The 14,134-nt window shown below is 34.9% G+C and overlaps 3 protein-coding genes across 3 annotated transcripts; 1 reads left to right on the plus strand and 2 right to left on the minus strand.

The window, feature by feature from the left end:
* Window positions 1-1,659: 1,659 nt before the first annotated feature.
* LOC106139061 (heat shock 70 kDa protein 14) lies at window positions 1,660-3,321 on the minus strand. Its single transcript, XM_013340400.2, has one exon. It carries the CDS (start codon window positions 3,137-3,139, stop codon window positions 1,718-1,720), a length of 1,422 nt encoding a protein of 473 aa, XP_013195854.2. The 5' UTR covers window positions 3,140-3,321; the 3' UTR covers window positions 1,660-1,717.
* An 831-nt stretch (window positions 3,322-4,152) lies between these two features.
* On the plus strand, window positions 4,153-6,856 carry LOC106139037 (repetitive organellar protein-like). The gene is made up of 6 exons (XM_013340370.2): window positions 4,153-4,233; window positions 4,691-4,930; window positions 5,093-5,195; window positions 5,546-5,652; window positions 5,920-6,045; window positions 6,524-6,856. Exons 1-6 carry the CDS (start codon window positions 4,153-4,155, stop codon window positions 6,854-6,856), a joined length of 990 nt encoding a protein of 329 aa, XP_013195824.2.
* A 1,087-nt stretch (window positions 6,857-7,943) lies between these two features.
* LOC106139059 (uncharacterized) lies at window positions 7,944-12,865 on the minus strand. Its single transcript, XM_013340397.2, has 3 exons — window positions 12,210-12,865; window positions 11,392-11,587; window positions 7,944-8,379 (listed from the first exon to the last, which is right to left on the minus strand). The coding sequence occupies exons 1-3, from the start codon at window positions 12,595-12,597 to the stop codon at window positions 8,202-8,204; spliced, it is 762 nt and encodes a 253-aa protein (XP_013195851.2). The 5' UTR covers window positions 12,598-12,865; the 3' UTR covers window positions 7,944-8,201.
* Between the last annotated feature and the right edge of the window lie 1,269 nt (window positions 12,866-14,134).

The following is a 14,134-nucleotide window of genomic DNA, read 5'->3' on the forward strand; positions in this document are numbered from 1 at the left end:
ACGCCAACCACCGTATAGACAACGAAGGTGAATGCTATTGTCATATCAAAACCCAATTAGATTATTCACCTACGCATATGAAAATGAGCGTCATAATGTTGGCAGATCAATTAGGTATCGTTATATTAATTACAAGGCGCTTTGTAAGATTCGCCACAGGAAAAATAAGTCCACACGGCACTCTTCTTCCACATGGCGTTAGTGTCGGTTAAGTACATACATCCACCTTTCTGGAGTGGAATCCGGGTTGCGCCTTTTTTGACCATGATCGGGTGGTGCCTCGGTTGGAACCGTAAGAGCATCGGTTAATATAATATCAGTCGGTACCTACTTAGGTATTTTTATTCTGTTTACTAGAAAGGGTATTGCAATCTATCTTTCGAAATACATGAGTTTAAAGAGACTAAAGGCATTCGTTTAAGCTTTTAAACAGGATTTATAGTTTGCGCCACCATTATAACATTACGGCTGTGTCGTATTGGGGTCAGGAACGTCGGTATTTAAATCTTTTGTGTATCACCTTGTAGCTAAAACTCTCAAACATTACACACCACGTTATGAGTACCTACTAAATTGAGAAAATACTCACAGGTTTACGACAAATTTTATTGTCTACTTCTTGTATAACTTCGTATACCTACGTAGAATTTGTTTACATGTAGGTATGTTTCTATAAATTACGTCTCCTTACGGGGTAGACAATAAAGCGCATAGGTAGTAGTAGTAGTAGTCTCGAAGATTCGATTTTGATGGCGATGTCCAGCACGGATGGCTAAATATAGAGAAATGAGATTCAAATAGTGACAGGATTTGCTAGCCCATCGCCTTACATAAGACACCCATGAAAATACTAATCAATCAAGACCGAAGACATCCAATTAAAAAAAAAAGGAGAGTGGAGTCAGTTATAACAGGCAACTTTAAACACGGTGAAAAAAGGAGAGACGCAAGACTGTCGGATTGTTTGCTATGGTAGGTAATCGTGTTGTGCTGGTTCACGTCTTCTAGCATATACATATAATCACGTGTCCTACCTCTCACGGGGTAGACAGAGCCCCCACTCTCGCGAAGACTTAGAAGCCATGTATAGCTATGGCAAATAAGATTTTCTATACCAACATTTTCTATTACAAAAATACAAAGCTATCACGACCTAGGGCGACATCTATGACTTACATTGTGTACTTGCTGCAAACAAAATAAAGCCAAACAGACGCAAGTTGGTTAGATTGTAGTAAATATGCAATAGATGGCAGCATGAGTACTGATAGATATCCCAATTTTTTTTTGTTACCTCTCTGTACTGAACAAAAATTAATGAAATTTCGGGTATATCTACATAATTAAGAGTCAAGAATGTCATTAATTGCCTTTCATCCCGGTAAAAACTATAGTTTTCGTAGGATTTGCGTGCTGTGGCGCTTATTTCGCGTAAAGATACTGGTTATGAATATATTGTATAGAAGATATAAAATTGATAATTATCTTTGTTTTTGAATGTTTACAAAATCTTATATAAAATTTCATAAATCTTGACTACAAACACATTGAGACATTTGAATGTAGTTAAAGAAAATTAATCTTTATTTTATCAAAGATTACAGGTCCATGTAAATTAAACAATAAAAAGTCAGATTAAAATAATAAAACAAAAAGGAATCTCGAACTCACATCTGTTATTATTAAAAAATAATTTACAATATAAATATATTGTAATTTACTCTACTTGCAACAAAACATTTGAAGGCTGTAAAGTGGCTTTTAAAGTAAATGGCTTGTTCAAATTTTCAATATTAAATGTTTCCGCAGCAAACTTCTCACTTTCAGGATGCTCATGTAAAGTAAAACTTATATCCTTCACATCATTAGTTGCCTCGACACTGCATACATTTTGTGTAAAAGGAGGAGTGCCCTCTTTGAACAACTGAACTGTTTGATCCAAATATTTCAGGTAGATATCCTTCCCTAAAAACTCAACTTCAGTATTCAAATCATGCAAGTTAAACTCGGGCACATCAAGCAACATCCCAGCTTCACGGGCACACCCCATTGCTATAACTTCATCTGGATTAATACCAGAGAGGACTTCTGCTTCAGGCAAGAGATTGCCAATGGCAGATTGCAATTTAGGAATCTTCATACTTCCACCACACAACACAATTTTATGAATTTTCCCTTCAAAGCTGTCAATGATTGTTTGAGCTGGTTCAATATATGCTGATAACTTTGCAGACAGAATGTTTTCAAACCTAGCTCGGGAAATATTTTGACTCCAGTCCACACCATCCATTAGTGATTCAATAAAGACATGAGCAGAACTGAGAGTAGAAAGTATGTGCTTACAATTGTCCGCATGATGTAAAAGTTTCTGCATGGCTCTGCGACTCTCTTGTGGGTCTAATTTCCATTTTTGTTTTACTTCTTGAGCTATATAGTCAGCTAAATCTTTAGTAATACATTGACCTCCGAGATCAGACCTAAATATATTTTTTTCAACTGTGATAAATCCTCCAGAAACCTTTGCAATTGAAACATCACAAGAAGATCCACCAAGCCTATATATTAACACATTTATGTCTTCAGCAGATTCTTCAACATTATAGGCCAATAAGGCAGCTGCTGGCTCGCTTATCACTTGCAGTACATCAAATCCTGCTATTTCAGCACATTTTACTAACCTATCTCTACTCTCATTTGACCAATACAACGGAGCAGCCATAACCAACTTTAAATCACTTTCGTTACTCATGGAATGACTGGCTATAGTAAATAATTTTGCATAAATCTTAGTGGCAATATTATCAGGGTTTGAGTACTGAGTCGTTTCACTTGTTTCGAACTCGTATGTTAATTTTTCTTCATTCTGGATGCGGCATGATGAAGCCGCTTCGACGTAAGAGAAATCTTCTTCACTCCAGTCACAGTTCATCAATCTTTTGTTATGTTTTATGATCACTTTGGAGAGCGCCTGCCCTGATTTTGCGGCGAGGCCTATTTCCCATTCGGAACCGTTCAGAGCTACAATGGCTGGAGTCACTCTATCACCAGCATCGTTTGCTATTACAGATGCAGCACCATTTGAGTAGGCGGCCAGGCAGGCCGAGCTGTTACCCAAATGAATTCCATATGCAGAAGCCATTTTTTCGTATTTTGTTCTATTGTGGCAAACAAAATGTTAGGGTACTGAATTTATCACTTTTATAGTAAATGTTTAGCGCTTAAAGAAAAAAACTTTAAAAAATTACCTAAAGTCATTTGGTTGAGGTTATAAAAACCAGTTGTGTCTTGTGTGTTTTGGTTGCAAAGTTACGAATTACGCTTGTGTGTCGTATGACTTGAAAATGGCTACATTGACATTGACAATCAGCGTGAGAGTTTTAATTTAACTGTAGTTTTAAAATTAAATTTTACTAAGGCATATTAACTCATAATATCTTTTTTCAAATTCAAATTTTTATTTGCATAATATGAGTATGTACAACAAGATCTTAAATTTATAAAAAAGATAAGATCTTAATTAAAGATTTTTATCTTGTGAAACCTGAGAATAACCTGAAACCACATCATTACAGTCAATGTCATATTGTGTTACCTATCAATGTCAAATTCACATTTTCAATTTCTTCAAAAAATTTTCAAAGCATCTTACGGCAGTGAATACATGTACTGTAACGGACAAAATTTGTACATAAAGGTAGTTAACATTGGGAATTATTTACAAACATTAAAAGGCGGAGAAAATAACAAAAGCCGTGGCAACATTCGTGATTATTAGGGGTGAAGGAGTACATATTATTATGTACCTACTTTAAAATTTGCTCCATTGTTTATTATAGTTGAGTAGATTCTTCTGTCCTTTAATGTCCTCACTTATTTACCAATATAATTATTTACATACATATTCAACGTGTTGCTTATGCGATGAAAATGTCATGTACTTAAATTAAAAAAAAATCTCGATGTGAGTGAAAGACGGCGTATGCCGGGAAACTTAAAACTTTTTTACAATTAATTATATCAATTTAATTATATTAAGTACATAGGTATTTCGAGAAGAAAATAAGTTTTAAAGCTGGTACCTGTGTTGAGCACAGATAATCCTTCCTTATGTACCTACGTATTCATTGATATTGAATTTGAATAAGTTAAAAGATGGAAACAACCGAGGAAAGACCCGATATTCAAAATGACAAATATCAAGCTATTATAAATTGTTTATCAAAATGTAAAATTGTGAGTATAAATGAGTACAAATTGTCAGCGTATTACCTTACCTTTATGTAAATACCTACCTAGTCTTCGGTCTGGGCTTATGAAAAGTTAGTTTAAATATTGAAAACCTACCTACCTATTTCAATTAAATCAATATACCTATTTAATTTCCATCGCCCTGCTGAAGTATGTCCTGCTAGCCTCCTCACCCGAGGAGTTACGATCATGGTTCTAGATTGGGTATCGACTCTCGTCTGTCTGGCTGGCTTCCGCAAGTAACCTAATACATACTGCTAATCAAACATCCAGTTGCTTGAATGTGCAGGTTTCCTCTAAGTTAAACCTCACTGAAGCGTTAACAATCAAACACAAATAAGTACCTACATATTTCAGAAACAGAGTAATTGTTTCATGGCCGTCGTAAAATTTAAATCTGCACACGCTCAATCCACTATCACAAATTTCTTTTTACAAACAGGAATATTTAAATGAAAAGGACGAAAATAAAAAACTGAGTGAAATAACTACTAAATTGGAAATTGAATTAAAAGAAACACGCGAATTGGAAAAGTCGCATCGATACCACTTATTAGCTTCTCGCGAAATGATAGGAAACCTTCAGGAAACTGTCTCACAGTTAGTGTATCTGAAGAGAGATATAAAAAAATTAAAAGACGAATTATCGTCTAAAGACGCTGTTATTATTTCTATGGAGAAAGTAAGTTATGAAACTAATGATTGTATTATCTACATGTTTATGGTTTAATTTACCTAATTAAGTAAAGATACTTACACTATATTAATCGACGCATATTTAACTAGTAGGTAACACTTGTTCAAACAATATTAAATTGGTACTTCATTGCTTTTTTGTTACTAGGATAAAGAGAACATATTATTGAAACACAATGAAATGCAGACCGAATTAAAGGCAGTTCACGAAAAACGAATCGAAGAACTAACAGCTATAAACGAGAGAAAAAGTAAAAACTTATTTATGTTCCTATTTTTTTTATTACCTATCCTGTCCACCTCATCACACATGCAAGTCATGTAAATTTCATACTAATAATAAGATGTAAAAGTAGGTACCATTCTATTCCCATCATCAGTTACGTAGTTATAGTTAAAGGGGCAGTGCCACTGGTCGATTTAAGTATAGGCCATCGATAGCAAAAATATAAGTTTTTTTTAGCCTTTCCTATGTCAAGTTACTGCTGCCAAGTGTTTTTTAAAGTATTGCAGGACCAGAAAACACCTGCCCGACCTCAGGGGCAATTTCTTTATTTTCCTATGTGACATTTATATTGATATTATGTACATTGCTTTGTAGTTCAACAGGTGCAATATGAGTCAGACACACAGGTGGCGCAATTTTCGTGTGTTATCGAAGAGCTGAGAAGCAAAATAAAGGAAATGGAAACGGAAAATAGAGACAAAGTGTGTACCTACTTATTTTTTTTATTTATACCTACTTATTTTCATTATTGAAATAGATTAAAAATATATTTGTCAGTAGGTAGTTACAAGTAGTATTTAATAAAGCCAAAACAAAATGTTATTCATTAAACAAAGACCACTGTTTTTTATCACACTGGAGTAATGTGTTGTGGGAACCGTTAATCGTTTTGCTGAAATAGTACCTACTTGTATTAAGCTTGTTACTTTAATTTGGAAGTAAGTAAATTACGATTGCGTTGATTCTAGATGAATGTGGTAGTGTTGGAGTATGAAGAAAAACTTCAACGCAGCGTGGCTCAAATAGCCCAGCTACAAGAACAACAGGCTCGGCAGGCAGCGCGAACAGAATCTAATATGGATGCATATCGCCGGGTAAAACCAATGTTTCCATGTCACTCTTATGTCTTCTTCCGCCTGGCGTTAATCGCTGTTACATCCTAACTTCACTGGAGAGGAACCCAGAGTGCGACTTTGACCATAAAAAAACACATATCGTTCTTTGGGGCCGCTGAAAATGAACCAACATGGGAAAAATATTAAATTGCATTAATTTAGTTCCTTAAACCTTTTGAACTTATCACTTGGGAAGAATCCCCCATTCACGAGAATAATCATAGCATTTTTATTATCTACATCAAGCTAACACTTCACCACGAAACGTGAGATAAAACAATCCATGAGAGATATTAATGAGATCCCAGCAAACGTTAATTACAATTCATTATCAGACTTTCACATTAATTCTTTAGGCTGCTTTCCAGCAACGCTCTGCGATGAATGAAGAATTTTTCGTCTTCTAATATTTTCTTGCATAGATTTTATACTAGCTTAGTCTTCTTTCATTTTGTAGAAATTGGAAGATTTGGAGGAAAAGTTCAAACAAAGCCAGTTCAAAGAATATTTGGCGCAGAAAACTTACTCTTCACAGTACGAAACCCAAGTTGACCGGCCATATTCCGTAGATAAAGATCCATATCCAACTATAGAATTAGAGTCCAGTTTTGAACCTTCAAAATTTCAATACACACCTACGGCCAGCCAAAACAAAAAATCTGCCAATTCACTTCAAATTTTATATTATGGAAACAAGCCCCCAAATGCCAAGAATTCGGACAAGAAGGGACAGTTTAATATTACAAAAAAGAGAAAACTTTATAATGAGAAAGATTTTCAAAATTTCTAATGTTCCTTTTATGTAATTTTTCTTACGACTCATTTTCACTGTTAAGTCCCTACAAATTGCCTTTAAATTACAAAGCATGTTTAGCTAAATACTGTGGTATTGTCTTTTACCTTTCACTCTCAGCTCAGTTCAAGTCGACTAAAATAATTTAGGCTTTGTGTGCACATACCATTTATTTACTCTATTTCTCAATCTACATAAATGTTACCTAACATCCGTTTGCAACAAAGCGAATATTATAACAATTATTTCGAACCAAAAAGGCTAGTTAATTAAACTTTATCTGTAGCGGTAATATCTAATTTATCTAATACCGTAGCTGTGACTATGAATTAAGAATGCGGTTATGAAAAACTATTACATACATGACTATTCATAAGTTACATCATGACCTACATTTGATCGTTTAAAATGTGCAAGTACATCCCTTGAAGCGTGAATAGCTTCTTTATTAATTTGGCTGATGAATTTTTGCCTTTGTAATTATGTGCACGAATTAAGTGGATATTCTAACTTCACTCAAGTTTGGCGAAACTTGTTACAATACTTGTGCAATTTCATCAAGAGATAACCCCGTACGAATATATTTTTCTCTTCCTGCCACAAGACCCTTATGTTTGTCTTCATGTAAATTGTCTTTAAACTATGTAAATACAATAGTATCTAGGAAGAACTATGTGCTATTTGGGATTTATTTTTATTAATTGATGTTAATAATCTCATAAGGATAACTAATTCGTTAATTAGGTAGATAAAACACAAATTTATTTGCAACCTAATTGTAAACGAGCTGCATTTGCATTCTATGAGTTTACGTAACATAATTATGAGACATAATGTTGAACATGATGGATTGGCAGTGAAAGCTTAGTTTCATACTTAAAAGCAAATCTTTATTATGGTTGAAAGCTAACCACACTTTATAATAAGAAGAAATTACTGTCGATGCGATGTAATATTGATCGTTACAAGAAAGTGGCGATCAGATTGGTAGCTGGAGCGCCAAGAATGGCATTCGTCCTTACATTATGAGTACATTTGCACTCATGCCTGCATGTTTATATTATCTACTACAAACATACACTGGTAAAAATATAAAAACAACCTTTATTCGTCTTTGGCTAAACATTTTTGCAATTAACATTCAAGCACCATTTGCGTGCTTATTAATTATAAATTATCATATTATTATACCTACAGTTACCTAATTCTGTACTTAATGTGAATAAAAATAACAAAATAACGAGAAAATATCTGAGCAATGAAACGAAAAATAATGTTTTAGCATGCAAGTATCAAGACTTGATAATATGAGCAATGAATACAATAAAAATAGATAATAAAATCAATGGTTTCTGATGAGTCTATCGAGCGAATTCCAACTGCACGAGTAGTCAATTTGGAGATGTCCGTATCTGGAGAGATGGAAATTGTCGGGAGCAGTCTTCGGAAAAGGCCTGGCCCAGTCCTCGTAATCGGGCGACAAGCTCTCGTACGCAAAATGTTCGTACGCGTCAGTCAACCTATAAACAAAAAAATTGTTTATTAAAAGTTTCGATAAGCAGGTTGTCGTTCCGGTGGAGTCTTGTAGTTATTATATGTTAATAATATGTTATTTTTCGTAACTTGCATCCACTGGGTCCACTGCAGTAAGCAGATGGACTACGACCACCAAAATAGTATATTTAGTTATTTTTTCGCTAACAAATTACTATCAACCATTCTCACATAGAAACCACCTGATTATGAAAAGAGTGTTAGTGTAATGTAGGTACCTATGCAACGTTGATCAGATCTGTAGGTGTAGCCGTGGGACGGTTAGGCCTTGTACATTTTATTTTCTTTTATTAGATGCTGTAAAAATGATGCAGTATTGCTGCGCAGCCTCAATGTGATTACATATTTAATAGATTTAGGTAATATACGTAGGAAGAAGAGACGATACGATTGCTTCAAAAGTTTAATTACTCAGCTCTAGCATAATTAACTTACGATTTGTGACATGTCCAAAATATAGATACAAATAACAAATAGAATATCATGCCCAAATTTAAAAATTAACATATTAATTAGGATATGAAAAGAATATGTAACTGATTATGCAACTGTTCATCCGTGTCAGTAGACGATCATGTCGATTAGATAACAATCGTAACGTTGATGACAGAAACTTCGCGCTATTTCGCCAACTATCTTCCTCAGTCACCATCACAAGTTATGGAGCCTCTAGAAGTTTTATACAAATACAAATTTGAACAATATCAAATATTAAGAATAATTCAAAAGTAGGTAGGTAATTAGACGGGGCGTCAATTTTATGTTTTGCACCGATACAGGTACTCTTCAGTGTGGCCACCACTACTTCAGAGATATTAAAATTTCCTATATTTTGAATAGAAAACTGGCGTCTGTGAATAGTTTCGCTGCTTAGCCCTATTCTTGGGCATGAAACTTATGGAATATAACAAAAACCTGATTGTTTTTGTTTTAAGTTAAGCGGGCAAACCTGAAGTAAGTAGGTATTATCTAATTCCCGCAACGTATAGTCTGACTGAAAATACATCTTTGTTCTCTCCATATTTTGTACGTTCTCATCCTAACCTGACTTTCTACTCAACCGTTAAAACTCCACAAAGCTATGTTCACGTAATTTATGTTGTCTAGAAAGTACGTATTAGCAGAATAATGGCATATCTGTAGAAAAACGTAATTATTTCGAACAAATCCCTTCAATGTGACCAATCTCAGAAAACGATAGCAGTTTACTTCCAAGATGAAAGTGTTTATTGAAACACCAGAATATGAGTAAAGCTTCTTGTAATAAAATATATAACAGACCTTATAGCAGTACCTAAACTAACTACTAAACAGTTAGCTAGCTCATACTGTTATTGCATTAAGTTGATGTTATTCAAAGTCCTCGTTTAAATAGAAAGTGAGTGGTACGATTACATTTGAGATTTTAAGCTTTCGATCTCGTTTGTTTAGTTTTTGCAAATGTGTTACCTTAATTTATGGAAATTTGTTGTAAAATTACATAATTATATGTAGGTTCTCAACTAGTCAATATATTTTTGCTAATTTATGTTTTGAGGTCTAAAGACCTAACAAAAGATGCTTAACTATCGATACCTAAATGTAGTTTTATTAACTGTTTGCTTAAATAAACGAAACAATGTTCTACGGTGTTTGCAAAATAATTTTGTATCAACTTTTTCAGTTTGTTAGGGACTAAATGAACCTCAAGGGTCTCATCCTGAATAATTCAAGCGAAAGCAAAGAATGTGATCATTCAGGAATACGATAGATCGTATCAATCAATTTATTTGTCTTGGAATCCAATGTATATACCTACTGAATGTTTTGTTTTAAGGTATATAAGTACCAACAATTTTCTTGCCGAAGAATTCCCACAGGTGGAACTTTCGTTCGTAGGAAACAAAAAAGTGGTGCACGTTCACACGACGCATGTTGTTATTATAATACAAATAACGCTTCTTGGCACGCCACAAGACGTTAGTGTTTTTGTCATTACTGCTTTCCGTGGAAGTTATCGTCACGCGCTTTGTGATGGGAATGAGAACTTGCATTCAAGTGCATTCAAACTAAAATCACTTATTTATGAACACGACAAAAGTTTACATAAGTTTGCACGCAAAGTCGCAAATTGAGTACACACCTAAGTACTTTCAGCTATTGAGAATACATTGATCAAAAAGTTTGTGTGAACAGTTTTTGCTTTAATTTCACTTGCAAAGAAAGTGCAAGCGTCTGCCTTTGATGACAGATTACGGTAATTGTCTCCATTTTAATTACTTTACCTCTACCTAGCTTAAGTCTATCATTATCTACCGCGAGACAAGAATAGAAATCGTAGCCACAAATGTTTTCCGTGCACGATGTCTCTTTATCTCATTAGAAAAAACGTTTGTCGTTGCGTCCCGTCGATTTGTTAGGATCGTCGTGCGTAACGTGCGTTTATTGCAAACTTATATCATTTTCCAGTCAATACTTTATGTTACCCATGTCTTCCCTGTGGTCCCAACTTAAGTTATAACTTAGTATAAAAAATGGAAAATCAATTTCCAATTTATAATACATAGCTCCTTGGTGTATAAAAAGACTTTTTCTTACGGCATAATGCATATTAAACTCATCGGTTGAGTACTTATTTAGGTACATTTAGAAAGCTTACCTATTTAGGTAGGTACAACAAATAAGCATAAGTTAACAAAATATTTCATGTTACTCTACGTAACGTGTAAAAGTCTAAATAAATCATTTAGTTCCAACATAATACTTACAAAATTATCGCAATAAAATATACCTACATATTTATACACACATACACATATAAAAATTACAACATTCACTTAATCATTCCGCTTATTTCTCATAGCAACAAATAGAACAAGACATCAATGAAAGTGAATTACAGACAGGTTCATCCTACGTTAAGTTCATAGAGGTCATGGACTCTGCAACATGAAAAAAAGGAGTACCTGTTATGATAAAACAAACAGTAGTTCAGATACCTGGAATGTCTTCTGTGCTTGCCGTATGCGAGATTCGCCATCATATATTCTGGGTGGTGTGGTAAAGACATACGGGACCTTGGCGGCGGAGGCATGTAGCCCGGCGGAGGCGGTATGGGACCGTAGAGATGTTCATACAAAACTGGATGAGCTGCGTACACTGGCTCGTCGATGTACATGGATCTTCTACGTTCACCTGGTGAATAAATTTATGAAAGTTAAATAACGGTTGGTTTTTAACGAAATTACAGCAATCTTCAGGTGGCAAGACTCGTCTGAATGTAAATAATATAATCGGCCAGCTGTCCACATCTCAGGAATATCTCATCGTTGATCAAGAAATAAAAACAGATCGCCGTGGATAAACAATGAAGGAAAATTTAGGTAACAGTCTTCCAGTTTTAACCAGAAATCAGGTAAAAGAACTATCATAAGCAAGATAAGAAATTTATTATTTCCATTGATTATGTGTTAACAACCATTTCCTTATGTTATGAAGAAAACGTCGAACAAGATCGTCGCTTGACACTAAATCCCAAAAAGGATAAGATTTAAAACATACAAAATACCTGCCAAAATGCCATGAAGATGATGCTTATTAAATTGGGAGAAATAGTGTCCCTGTTTTAGTACTTTTTGTGAAAAATTTGTTAAGAGTAAATTGATACAAACATGAAGAAAACAAATGGTAAAAAAGCTTTGTCGAGGGAGTTCTATGACGTTCATTTTGTACCCATTTTAGCAATGTTAGGAATTATTTAACAGAGTTATAGTTGAGGAATTTCCTGATAAATATAAATAAGTAACCGCAAACTTACGCATAGGGCGATCTCCATAAATAGCCATATCGTTGTGCATATCTGTAATAATTGCTCTGGATAACTTTCTTCCGTAGACAGGATAGTCCGGGGCTATAATTTCCTCTGGAGGAGTTATGTTTCTTCTCGGCGGAATAGGAGCTTCTTCATTCGAATCATAATTTTTAGTCGGAACATAATAAAAACTGGCGCTGACAGGTTCACCAACAAACGAATTTAAATTTTCTCCTTGACTGGAATCTGCTGTATCTGTCTGTAGCATCCCGTAAGCTTCGTTGTCCCAAGGATCCAAGTAGATACGCTGATTTGGCGGCGGTGTCTGTTCTTCATCACCTTCGCTATCAAAATCGACAGCGGCCCAATAGGGACTCCCTGCATGTCCCGGCATCACAATAATATCACTCAACAGTCGTCGTGTTGATAATTAAGCACTATGAACACTGAGGTATCTTCAAGAGCATTTGGACACATCACCATTACCACACGTTTGCACGTAGCATCCACTTATGGAGTTGTTTTATGTGCTTAGCAAGTGTTTGTTATGCTAGGCACGACAGGCGCGGACGTTCGACAAGCGAACGATGCAATCGACGGCAGACTTATGAGCTAACACGGGCGCGAGCACACTGGCCGCGGCTCCTTGCTCGTGTGTGCATAATAGCGTGGCGATGAAGAGATGCAATGCAATAGATTATAACCAGAGATATAAGTACCTACTCACGACTGGTTCACACGCAAACTTGGAAAGCACTTTTTTGTATCTGTATGATCTTTAGAAGTTTTAATAAAAAGTTGTTTTTCTAAACAGGGCGAATAGGCATATTTATTTTTTTAATATTTTATTTTAGTAAACAAGTAGGTATTTTTATCAATTTCTAGTTTTTGCTTGATAGCTTCGTACTACCTAAGACTTATTAATACTCAAATTAACTTAATCTAAGACTCAAACTGAAATTAATCTTCATACAATGTTCTTGTGTGCCGTGTGGTTCCCGGCACCAATACGAAAAAGAATAGGACCACTCCATCTCTTTCACATGGATGTCGTAAAAGGCGAGGGATAGGCTTATAAAATTGCGATCCTTTTTTTTAGGCGATGGGCTTGCAACCTGTCACTATTTGGATCTCAATTCCATCATTAAGCAGAGCAGCTGAATGTGGCCATTCAGTCTTTTCGGGACTATTGGCTCTGTCTACCCCGCAAGGGATATAGACGTGACTATATGTATGTATGTATGTATATGTACAATTTTCTTCATGCAGGATTTGGTATATATATGTTTAGGTTTAAGGATATTCTCAAAAAAAGACAAAAAAAATATATGCTTGACATACCTATATCCTAGGTATTTACATAATTATAAACGTAAAATAAAAGTGGAATCCGATTAGGTACCTAATAAATAGGTAGTTATAATGTACCTTCAAATTAAATATTATTTATTATTTCTATTAAAGCGACTTGTCATTTGAATCTCAATACCATTACTTAGCCAGTTAGCCATAAGTACATAAGCCTATTCAAGAATCTTGGCTTTGTCAACCCCGTAAAAGAAAGTCGTAATTATATGTCATGATTACCTATATATAGGTACGGTTTTGCAGCCGGTTGACAGGTCGGTTGTTTACAAAAAGGTGTCAAATTACACCGCGTTTATCCGAGTACTTTTAAATTAATAAATAATGCAATATGTGAAAAAACGGGGAAAATTATTCATTCTTGAGGGCTTCTTTTAGGAAATTTTATGGTTCAGCAGTTCAGCTAAAGATTTAAAAACATTACTTGAAGGCTACAGCACAACATGACGTTAAAGTTCCCGCCAAAAAGTTTTTCTCACAGCCACCCATGGACGTAAAAATATCTCCAACTCCGTACAGCTCAGTTTTCAGTTGGCAACACCGCAACACTGCATGCTGCATGAACG

Source organism: Amyelois transitella, chromosome 5 (assembly GCF_032362555.1).
Source record: "Amyelois transitella isolate CPQ chromosome 5, ilAmyTran1.1, whole genome shotgun sequence".
In the NCBI taxonomy this organism is placed as follows: Eukaryota; Metazoa; Arthropoda; class Insecta; order Lepidoptera; family Pyralidae; genus Amyelois; species Amyelois transitella.